The sequence below is a fragment of the Eptatretus burgeri genome, chromosome 8 (assembly GCF_056783735.1).
Source record: "Eptatretus burgeri isolate ZD-2024b chromosome 8, Ebu_testis_v1, whole genome shotgun sequence".
Taxonomy (NCBI): Eukaryota; Metazoa; Chordata; class Myxini; order Myxiniformes; family Myxinidae; genus Eptatretus; species Eptatretus burgeri.
In genome coordinates, this window is record NC_140968.1 from 37,413,697 (window position 1) to 37,426,197 (window position 12,501).

Consider the following 12,501-nt stretch of genomic DNA (forward strand, 5'->3'; position numbering starts at 1 on the left):
TGAAAAAACCAGTAGCTCATATTTGTACCAGTTAAAGTCTTACTGGTCCCAGTTGATACCAGTTGCAATGTACTGGTCTCCCAGTTGATACCAGTTAGTTGAATACAATTGTATTTCAACTGGTAATATATCACTCTATTCCAATTTCCATATTAAAACCAGTAAGAAACCAACTGGCTTTATTGGTACCAGTTGGCTACTGGTTTTCAACTGGTACCAGTTGACCAGTAAGCTACTGGTCTTTACTGGTTTTTTGACCTGGGAATCTCAGAGATTGTTAAATTATTGTCATCGATCCAGAATCCAACACGATCACAAACTAGTGAGGTCAGTTTATTGTCGTAGTCGGCCAATTTGAGTGGTCATGTTCATTTTTGTTTGACTTTGGTGACACTTAATTAACATTGGTATCTATTGGACCAGGAAGTTGTATTTATTGCTATGATCGATTGCTACAGAGCACAAGCTCACCATTAGCAGCTGCACATCGAGTTTTGCAAGATATTGTCAAATTCAACCTTTTCCATTATACAAATAGTGGCAACACCATTGAAAATGAGGCTCAACATGAGTGATGTAAAGGCGCTGTCACGCCTTGACGTTTTAGCCAGCAATGGCAACGTATAAATATACCATCAGAGATGGGGAATCCCCCGCTATTGAATGAAACAGGTCATACATATTCCAGATAATGAGGGAGGTGAATTGGAAACAAGACACCATTTGGCCATCATCTCGAAAAAGTTCCCCAGGGGTGAGAACGTAGTAACCAAAAATAATTGAAATCAGACAAGCGGTTTTCCATTTATTACAAAAAACATTTTTTTCAAGATGGCCACCCCAGTCGGCCATCTTGGATCCGGCCACGCTCAAAATCAATAGGGTTCTTCCTTTTCAGGTGGTACATGTGTGACCCAAATTTCAAATCGACATGGTGAACAGTTTACGAGTTATCGCACTCACAGCTATAAATGTTGACACCGCCCCAGTCGGCCATCTTGGATCCGGCCATGCCCAAAATCAATAGGGTTCTTCCTTTTCAGGTGATACATGTGTGACCCGAATTTCAAATCGATATGGCGAACAGTTTATGAGTTATCGCACTCACAGCTATAAATGTTGACGCCCGGACGGACGGACGGACGGATGGACAGCCGGACGCCCTGGGTGACAACAATATCCCCTTCCACCACGCGGCGGGGGATAAAAATGTATGTAAAACGTTGGCGTCCGCTGAAATTTTGATGCTTTTTAAAAAATTTTGGTCGTATTCATAACGTGTTGGTCGTATGCATAACATATTAGTAATGGGCACAGAACGTTTCGTTGTCTTATAGATAACTTGTACCAACGAATGCTTAGCCTCTTGTCGGCGTTCACAAACTATGCCCAACGATAGTTTAACTTAGGCATAGCGCGCTGCACATATTGCCGACGAACTCGTAGCGTAGCCTGTTAAAAACCTGCGTACGCAAATGTAAATCATAACCACCTGAAAATTGGAAGTGTCAACAATGCAGTCACACCTTGACGATTTAGCCAGCGTATGCCGACGTATGAAAAATTGTGTCTAAAACGCTGGCACACGTCGAATACGGTATGGGTAAGTTGTGTATGCGTTAAAAGCACGCTGAAAAACGATGAAGTCCGCTGTCATATTTCGTGGTACGTCTCGTACGTCGTGAAATTTCAAGCATGCTGAAAATTTTACAATGTACTCGACGTATGGCTCACAAGTTCCGCATACGCTGGTAATAGGTTGTACTCACGATATGCGATCGTTGACACACGTTACTTGTACGTTACTCACAAGTCAAAACACGTCAACGTAATGGTTAACGTCAGTGTTCCAGACTCCCTGGTTCTTTTTTTCTTTTTTTTTTTTTCTTCGGTATGATGGTGATGTTGACACTTCGATTTCTAGTGCGGTTATGATTTAAATCGTTGAGCGGCAGCCTTTTAATTATATTATATTATAACCGCACTAGAAATCGAAGTGTCAACATGACCGTCATACCGAAGCAAAAAAACAAAAACAAAAAAAAACAGGGAGTCTGGAACACTGACGCTAACCATTACATTGACGTGTTTTGACTTATGAGTAACGTACAAGTAACGTGTGTCGACGCGTGTCAACGATCGCGTAACGTGCCTACAACACGTTACTCATAGGTTAGAAATAAGTTTCGGGAATGCTAGACATTACCTCGACGTATTTCAACTGATGATTAACTTACAAGTAACGTGTGTCGACGTGTGTCAACAATCGCGTAACGTGCCTACAACTTATGGCCAGCATAGCGGAACGTGCGAGTCATACGCCGGCATACGTCGTAAAATTTCAAGCAAGCAAAAATTTGAGGACAACCACAAAGTACAACGATTAAAGCCAGCGTACTATGACGTATGGCAGTGTTTTTCAGCGTGCTCTTAACATATACAAACTTACCCATAACGTATTCGACGTGTGCCAGCATTTTAGCCAAATTTTTCATATGTCAGGCATACGCTGGCTAAATCGTCAAGGTGTGACAGCGCCTTAAATGAGGAAATAAACGTCTTCACGAAGAGTAGGTGAGCCATCATCGACATCCTGGCTAAATTCCAAATTCCTGTTCTAGCCTACAGGGGAACGACATCAGCGGCACAGCTGTGCACCCAGCAATTGATACTACCTGCAGTCATGTGCTACATATGAAAGAGGAAGATGAAGAAAAAAAAAAACAACAAATGTTGTGCAAAAGGAGGTCCCTGTAAATGTTACTAACTTGCATACACTAGCGAAGAAGCCATCCTTATGGACGGGTTAATTCCCCCAGAACTGGCGTATTTTATTATGGCTTACAATACCCCCTTACACCAGGTGGTCCAACACGATACAGATTCACATGCTCCAATTACTGACCTCATTTTGATCTCTATCTGCCTACCCAGTTCTAATGTGATATCAGCAGTAAAGAATCCAATACAACCCACTTAGCAGCAGCAAGGCTTAAAACACACGAGCAGTCAGATATCTTCCCTCCAGGGCTTCAAGGAAGCAATGCACCACCATCTCTTGTAACCCCAAATGTTTTTACCTCATTAACCTTCCTTAACTCAACCATCTAACTTGCTAGTTTCAGTGTTTCCTTCCTCTCCTTTTTTCCTGTTCATTCATTCCCTTGAGCTTTGTCCTAGTGTCAGTTCCACCTTGCTCACCGATGGCGTTTACAGAGACCTCCCTATAAAAACACGTATTTTACTTTTTATGACATCACTCTGGCCAGACTCGTTTTACCAAGAGGTCTCGGCCTTCACAGCGAGATAGTTTGAACTCAAATCCGCAGCTGCTAATAGCAGACTTGTGTTGTATAAAAGACAAATCAAGGCAAGTCCAAGAATTCACGCACGTTACGTATGGGACACTCAGAAAGTTTAACCCTCTGAAAAGCAATTAAGATCGTCATTGATTTTAGTGATTTTTATTCTCATGTTGGGCATCTGCAAGGAGAATACCCACAATAATTTATATGTCATTAGTCCTTGGGATGATTATGTAATTAAAGAAAACATGGTGCGTTATGTATGGGAACACAAGAAACACGATTTTTCAAAGAAATATGTTCAAGTTCAAAGTTCTCTGAAAGTATTTTATCATTCACCAGAATTTTCGGTGTGGATAAAGTTGAAACACTTGCGTAACTCATCACAAATTCTCTTTCAGAAAAAATACACAGTAATCAAGAGAGATTAATTAGTGTTAACGAAGGACGTGTTATGTATGGGACAAAATTCTCCATCGGCTTTACATGTGATATACATATTGTTGGTGTAAATTGCCTTTCATAACACAATCAACAGGCTTGAGCATATTTTGACACAAGGATCCAACATTTAATAATTGCAAACTCAGCAATTCATGTTGTAGGATATGAAACAAAGCGATCATCTGATTATCAAGTATTAAAAACACAAAATGATTTTAAATTAGAATCATATTAACCATGATTTGCAAGTACTTCTGAAGAAAATGAAATGCACAACTTTATTGCAGATATACATAAAAAAGTGTACTACAGTATATAAAATGATACAACCCAGACAGGACACATACGACAGATCTGTTTTAGTGTGTGTACAAGGAATGAAAATAAACAAAATAATTTGCATCGAGTAACTTGTCGGTAATTTTTATTTTATTTTAAGCTCATATAGATTTTTGTTTTAATTTGTCTCAAGACCTCAGGGCTTTTGTGCATTCAAAATAAGTAATTATATGTAGATGTAAACATTTATTCCACTTGCACAAGGGAATAGAAGGTATCAATTTCGTGTAAAAGGGAAATATATTCCAGTATGTTTCATAAAAAAAAAACCCAGAAACTTAGAGGTGCCTGAAATAATGATAAACAAAAACTGATATCTTCTTCAAAAGAAGGTTACACCCCTCCTTACAAATGGAATGATCCCATATTGTTTAGTCTGCTTTAAACTGGGCCATGTGTGGGGGACAGATCTCATGAGAATACATGAATGCCCAAAATGTCTACTGGACAAAGTCGTGGTCAAATCTTGGCAATGTTGAAGTCGTCTTTCCCACAGACTTTGCAAGCGATGTCCCATACGTAACAGTGTTGTTCCATATGGAGCATTTTAAAATTACTTGTGAACCAATTATCTACTTATATTTTAAGCTAGAAATACAGGATATATGACCAACACATGATGGATTAGAACTTCTGAAAATGGTATGAAAAATTTTCAGAGCTTTTCGTGTAATCCTAAAAAATCCATGTAAAATTGTTACTATTGAACATCGCTTATTAAGAACAGGCCTAATTTGCATAATTAATGAAGTGAACAATTTTTTCTTGTGTATTAAAGGGGCATGGTTGAGTATTTATGTCTAAGTAAAAAAAGTGTCGTAAAGTTTGGTAAAATTTACATCACTAGTTCAAATTGTCCCATACGTAACACCTAATTTGCATATATGTAAATTAGTTTCATGATTTCACACCTTAAACTGATGACTTTGCCATTTTCTTTCAAAGATTAATAAAATTTCACATTCTGACATGAAAATCTCATTGGAATTAGAGCTGTGGCATGAATATGAAATTCTGCCATCTGAGGGGACCTTCTCTTGGACTTGCCCTGAACAAAACTTCCTTTTTCATGACATGCTGTCATTGTAATTTACAATAAGTGCATGGCATGAATCAACCAATAAACTGTTGAAATAGGGCCTTCTCATCATCACTGCTTTAGGCCGAAGTGATAAGTCTGGCAAAATAAAAATCACATTCGTGTTGCAGGGTGACAAGACCCTGTGAATGCAAAGCAGGCAATAATCACCAATGTCTTGCTTCCCCAAGAAGCAAGACAGTGGTTTAAATCTTCCATGAGCCTCTGCTTCTGCATATAGGAAACCAGGGGTTCTATCGAGACCACAGAGCACGGCTTTTTGATTGAATCATCACAGTATTTATCATTATTTAAAAATAAGTGGTTCAGATTTGAGATCGAGCAACATTTATGAGATGTCGAACTCTGTGATGGGAAGATCTCCTGAAACCAAATGACAATCCTGTGTTAGTTATATTACACCGGAAGTGAGCATGAAATACTGAACAGGTAAGGTGTCAATTTGCAAGATGTTATTATAACAAGTCTCCTGGACAGGTGTGCTAATATCATTGGCAAATTATTTGCGAGTCAAAAACAAGTTCACTGGGAAATGTACGTGTTCTTCCAGGTGTTCATTGTAAATTGTACCTCCGTGAAGCAAGTCGCTCTGCTTCTTCATTACATTCACAAGAAAAAGGAACAATAGAAAATGAGTAACACTCAGAACGATAGAAAATGAGTACTCCGAAACATCGTGTGATTGTTTTTAACATTATTTGCACAACTTGCATGTGGAATTGTAGAATTTCAAATTGCTTTTGCGGCCATATTTGAGAACAGGCACAATGGATGAAAAAAAAAACTCAATGAGACATTAAATAGGTGCAGCTATGATCGATTTAGAATACTACAGCAGTGTGCCAAAGAAAAGTATTGCAAGAGTTTATCGATGATATACTTACCGCTGCCAGCCAGTGAGAACAATGCCATGCAGGCGGATCGGCAGATTGGTGATCTCTCGAGAAACCTCCAACCAGTGGAGGTGGTTGTCCACGCGGTGTTTCACCACAGGTGCTATGACATCCGGGCCTTCAGCTCCTTTACACACTCCACACATGGGCAGCAATATGCCATACAACCACTCACATAACACATGATCACAGCCCATTGCAATGTATCTACACCATCACACTATACTGTGATAAACCCAGAAATGTCCTTCTGTGACAGTACACTTTCCCCCAAAAGATGTTCGTTGCATTTTCACAATATACATTTCTATCGATGCAAAAAAGTCGACCTATGAACCAATACTTTACATGCACCTTTGTGGCTAAAATATAGAAGTGTATATCATCAATGGCTGGGTGCCTTGCAGTGGGGGCTGTTGGAGTAGTCGGTTGTTGTACTTGTAATCGCCATCATGTGACAGCATGTGTTATTGAGCTGGGTGAAGGATACAGTGCAAGATGGATATACAGGCAGGTTTTCTCAGACTTGTGATTTAATTTTCTTGTGTTTTTATTAATAGACAATATTTTTACAACATGATACTGTATATCAAAGCCTGGATGAGCACTAACCTCGGTGAAATACTGGATTGTATCTCTGCCTAAAATATTTTTATGTTTGAGGGGGGGGGGTGAGAATTTCCCATAGAACAGAGAGAAATGTAAAGAATAGAATGGTCTGTGTGAGAGTAGTTAGCCCATCTTGATGTAATAAGTAGGGGCACATCAGCTTAAGGAATGTCTTGTTTGTATGTGCACCATACAGGGGGTGGTGCATGGTAATAATTAGTTAGGGATGATGGTTCAGGAAATTGTGTGGATAAATCCCTATGTAAACCTCTACCGGGGGCGCTGGCAAGAGAGAGGGGCGGAATTATAAACACATCCCGAAGGGCGGAGCCTGGATCGCCTCCGAGGGGCAGTTTTTCGTTGCCCCGGGAGAAGAGGGAGGAGTAAATAGAGCAGTTGGGCTGGAAGAGACCAAGGTTTTATTCACAATGTATATAATTATTTATTAATTGCATTTCTTTCCTCCCCATCCCAACCCGCTGTTGTCGTCTCCTCGTGATCACCATCCCTGGTTCTTTTTATTTGTTTTTGGTTCAGGAATAGACCCGTTTGTTTTAACAAAAGCTTAAGGGTTTCGTGTCTCTCCTCATGACCCACGTGCGCATTGTCCGCCATAATTCGGAACGTCTCCACAGGAGTTCAAGCTGTTCGGAACATCGTGGGATTTTAACCTCCCGCCATGACGAGTTCGACATTAGTTAAGCCATTGATGCTGCAATATTTTTGCTTTTAGCTTGTGTTTCACCAGCATGTATCCTTTCTCAATCTTGCACCAAGCTATGTGACCCATACCTCCACCCCACCCCCCCCACACTCCCCATAAGACATCCAACATGGATTGTCAAAAAATAAGAGGCCTTATTAGTGTGAAAGCAAAGTGAAACTATGACTGCTTAATTTGGTTCTCAAAGAATGAGTGTGACTGAGCTGGGCAAATCACCTTTAAATGCACTCGCAAACCAGACTGCTTGGAAGCCGCAGGTCGAGTATTTCTTGATATGCATCACTGCAAGCACAGGAACAGCCCACATTACATGAGGTCTGGGTAAGTCGGTGTTTTAATAGCATTCCTTGTCCTCAGGCTGTCGAGAAGCACATCAATCCAAAGACAGACACCCAGTATATGGGTATGCACTCCACCCGAAGGTTTGGCAGAAGGGTCCTCTATCCCAAAATAATTTAGCATCGAGTGCACTGCTGATAAAGATTAGTGAACCTTGACTTTTTACATTCATAATAATGAAAATAGATATGCCACAAGAAGAAACGAAGAGCCCGAAAATGATATATGAACATAATATTGTTGTAGATTTGGAAAGACTCTGGGGAGTTACATTCAACACATAAAATAACGCTGGAGTTTAGCTATTTTCAGAGTGATTCTGTTTCGTTAGGTTACCCATCCCCTCATATCAGGGATAGGTAAATGTGCTGCGATTGTAAATACTAGTACGTGGCCGTAAAAAAAAAATAAAAATAAAAAATTCAAACCGCGAGCAACAAACAACAACCACACAAGCCGTTTCTTCGCTCTCACGTGCCCGTACGTGCGTGGCCCGGAAGTTCGCATATTATTCGCAGTTACGATTATTCGCAATTTAGTTTTAATACCAAAATATTCAATTAGCGCCAACGTATTTCATCTTTTCGCAATGTCGTGGCAAGGAAAAACAAAAAGAGAAGAGAAGAGAGAGAAAAAAATTTTCTTCCTGGTTCGGAGCATACCAGCACTCTGATGTTACCGAAATTTATGCACCGTCTAATTTGAAAACGATCATAACTTGGGGCATTGTGTTTATCTATAAATGCACATAACAAATCGAGAAATTATTAGAATACACGAAGTCATCACTCTCCGGAAGTCCGTACGTTTTAACCCGAAATGGGGAACGCGGCTGAGCTTCCCTTCCCCATCGGCCACGCCCACGCAACAACGTGTCTTGTCATTGGTTTGGTAAATAAATGGCCATAATTTTGGAAGCACTTGTCTGATTAATATCAAACCTTGAAAAGGCACATCCTCAGGTCCCCAGCAATATATCTGGCAAGTTTCAATTAGATCGGACCAGCGGTTGTCGAGAAACAGCGGTCACACACACACACACACACACACACACACACACACACACACACACACACACACACACACACACACACACACACACACACACACACACACACACACACACACACAAACAAACACATTGCTGGAATTATAGATAGATAACCTTCCCCATTGTTCTCTTCCTTATTCCCAAACCTTCATCTCCAACGCAGTATTCAAGCCTCATTCCCAAGCTCTCATTTTCAAACTCTGTATTCAAACCTCATTCCCAAACACCCATCCTTCAAATCCTAATTTTCTGACATCCGCACTCGAACTCCCATTCTCATGCTTCATTTACAAACCACGTTCTCAAACAACTTAACCTCACCAGTATTCCGGCCAAATAATCACCATTCCAGCATTGCAATTGTCGTAATATTCGCCGTTTCGGTATTCCAGTCATCGCGGATCAAGCGAAGTGCTCCCAAAACACCCCATCCCCATGCTCCGGGAACTAATCCCAGCGGCTCGATCACAGCACGCAGCAGCCAATCAGTGTTGGTTGACGAAAGTGGACGTGATTGGAGACAGTCCAGAGACAATAAAAAAACCTGACGGAGTAGTTTGCAGCAGAGTTCATGTAAAATTTGAGCACAGTATAGTCCAGGAGAAGAGAGCAGCTCAAAAACGGTGCAGAGTGGGACGGTGCTGAGGGCTGAGTTCCGAGACCAGATCCTGAGGGAGATCATGTCCTGAGAGAGGGAGACCTGGCCAGGTTGATTGGGCTTCCGGAGCACCAAGCAGAACGAAAAGCCACCAAATGGAAGGTGAGACTGTCCGAGTGGAATGCAAAGGCGCTTCTCAAAGTGCCAAGTGGGATGGGCGCTCCGAGCGGAACACAAAGGCGCCAAGCCGAAAGCAGGGCGCTTCTCAAAGCGCCAAGAAAGATGGCTGCTGACCAAGCTGTGGTAGGACTCTCTATCACATGTCTTTACATACACACACACACACACACACACACACACACACACACACACACACACACACACACACACACACACACACACACACACACACACATACCATATATCCTTGCATCTTTCAGCACATACACCTCATTGACTCGCACTGTTCTGGAGCCTCAACTCGAGTCCAAGACTTCTTTTCAGAGCTAGCACTACACAGTATCACATGACAGTGCACCTCCCACCTGCATCTCTCACTCACCTTCATCTACACCTCATTAGGACCCATGTGGGCCAGCTGGCTCATGTACGGGTGAGCACGGGTTCGCCAACACGCCCCAACTTGTTTTTCTTCCTTGTTCTGTCCCCTTTTCTATCTAATTTGCCCAGATGTATGTGTCTTGTTAATGATAAGGTTGACTGCATAAGGGTTTTTCTGAGTGCTAGGGACGAAGACTGTTTCAAATGTGACACTGCAATGTCCTGCAAATACATGTCTTTCAATACAAGACTTGTTATTTCCAAACCTGCTCAGTGTCCGTTTCCTCCATTGGTTAGACATAGTATGTCATAAGTAGACAGGAGGTTGTACCCCATTGATTGGCTAAGTTAGCCGAGCTGATGTCCCACTTACGGTTCCGCTCGGTCATACATAATTAATAGATAAAGGTGAAGGTGGGGTGGGGGGGGGGGGTCAAGAGCACGTTTCCCATCTGGGATGCCTAAATCACCGAAGGGACCTTGATTTGGACGTGGGGACCCTGCCAGATTTAGTCACCTCAGATGGCGACCATGGTTGCTTATCAACCTGTCGAGTCGCGGAGTTATCGGTGGCTCGTTGGTTTCAGGGTCAAAGATAGAGAAGCGGGTTTCGAGAGAGACTACTCGTGACCCAGCCGGCACACCCGTATCAACATTAAGATGGAATGAATGCTATAAATCAAGCATGCAATGATAATTTAATGTACAAAATATGTAGATGACCTTGATATTGAAGGAGTACTATTGTATAGACTATAGACTATAGAACAAGGGAGAAGAGCTAATAATTACATTCCCTCAAAATCCGTCAAAATCATTGGTTACACTGAAGGTTGCGTGGTGCAATGAGAGTGAAGACAAATAATAGTCTAGAAGCCAAAATCTGTAGCTAGCCTAGAAAATAGGTTCGCTGCTGATTTCATGTTAGAATGGTGCAACTGGTGTTTTTGAAGAGTGTAGGCATGACCAAGTCTAGTTCCACTTGTTGCCAAGTCTGCATCTGAATATTATGGCCGCCATGACAGTAATCAAAATGGCCGCCATCAGATTTAGTCTTTTTCTTACTGCAAATTGTACTAGCCAGAAATTTGTCATGATTGTGAAATACTATGTAATCCGACACGAGGAACACTATTTTGTGCTTTATTTTTGTACTGGATCACAACTTTTCACATAATTGACAACTTAAAGACGAAATTGAAAATGCACATACGAGCAACAAATGTGAAAAAGAAAATGTTTAGCACTATTGATGGAGATGGGTTTACAGTCAGTCAAAGGTTATTTCAACAGCTGTCAGATTCTTTCTAACACAAAATTACGTTGCTTTGCAGAAGAGAAAAGTGTTGTGAGAACACCCAAGTACAATTTTCAGAGCTATTGATCGGCTTGTACACTGAACGGGTTCCTACAAAGGGCTTTGCATCCACATGCTTTCATGCAAGGCAGTCCATTCCGTGTACATTTGCACCGTCGAGTTGAGCATGACCCACGGCATTTGCATGTCGTCAGTTCTACACAGTAAGCAGTAATAGGCTGTGCAGTCATGAGTCATGGCTGAAATGTCTCGTTGCCATCTTTGACGACCTGTTCCCACCCACAGTTCTCAGGTGCAGGTAGATGTGGTTCTTTTGAGCGTGTAGCCTGGTGAAGAGCAAGGCCAAGGCCCAGGTGTTTGGGGGTCAGTTTTTTGCCTCCTGAAGCCACATGAATAATGTCTTGGCAGATGCTCAGAACTTTGTTCTTGGTATCTGTCTCATCTGCTTCTTCATTGTCCATCTTGTCAGTGCTGTCACCACCACAAAGAAGCTTTACAAGCATGTACAGGGTTTCAGGTACAATTCGCTCTGCATTTTCTGTGTTCAGTCCACCGATAATGCTATGCCCTGGAGAGTGTTTTACGTCACTGTAAATCTTTATGCCCACTCTGAAGATCCAGCCAAGGATTTCGTTCTCATGATGAGGCAGACTGCACTGGGCCAATTCATCTTCTTCAGAACTTTCACCTTCTTCAGATAAATCATTCACGGCGGTTCTCATGGCAAACTTTGTCACAGTTGAGGACGCAACTATGAGGGGTTTTGTGACATCCAATGGCTGCACGAATGTCACCTTGTCACTACCAAAGTGAACCTCCACTTTCTGTTTGAAATTGTAGCTTTTGTAGGCTCCAGCCTCAATTCCAAAATCATTCAATAACAGCATGCTGTAGTGTTCCCAGATGTTTTTCAGGGTAAACACATGTCCCTTCTGCAGCTCTTTCTCAAGCTGGTTCATCACATTTCTGAAACAGATGCTTTCAGGAGACTGGTTTTTCTCTCCACTCTCCTTTTTATACTTTCTGCGAAAAGAAACATAACACTTGAGGTGATATTTACCTTCAGCTGCCATCAAGTCTGAAACACCTGCAAACCTGTGACGCATGGTGGGGTCAAATTGGGCCAAATTAAGCATCCTGGATGATGTGTGATCAAATTCAACATTTGTCAGGACACCAGCTTTTCCAGGAATGTCAGTCTGGCAGAAAGCGCATTTTGAC

General features: G+C 41.7%; 1 protein-coding gene across 3 annotated transcripts in view; it reads right to left on the bottom strand.

The window, feature by feature from the left end:
* The window catches only part of HEXD (hexosaminidase D), a 134,177-nt gene that overhangs the window by 23,558 nt on the left and 98,118 nt on the right, over nt 1-12,501 (bottom strand). For 2 of the 3 annotated variants that reach the window (XM_085891592.1, XM_085891591.1), the window contains exons 10-11: nt 7,630-7,695; nt 6,072-6,216 (exon numbers count right to left, since the gene is read on the bottom strand). In XM_085891592.1, coding sequence (XP_085747718.1) covers nt 6,072-6,216; nt 7,630-7,695 — 211 coding nt within the window. The remainder of the gene's footprint in view (nt 1-6,071; nt 6,217-7,629; nt 7,696-12,501) is intronic. The other variant, XM_085891593.1, reaches the window with a different exon arrangement.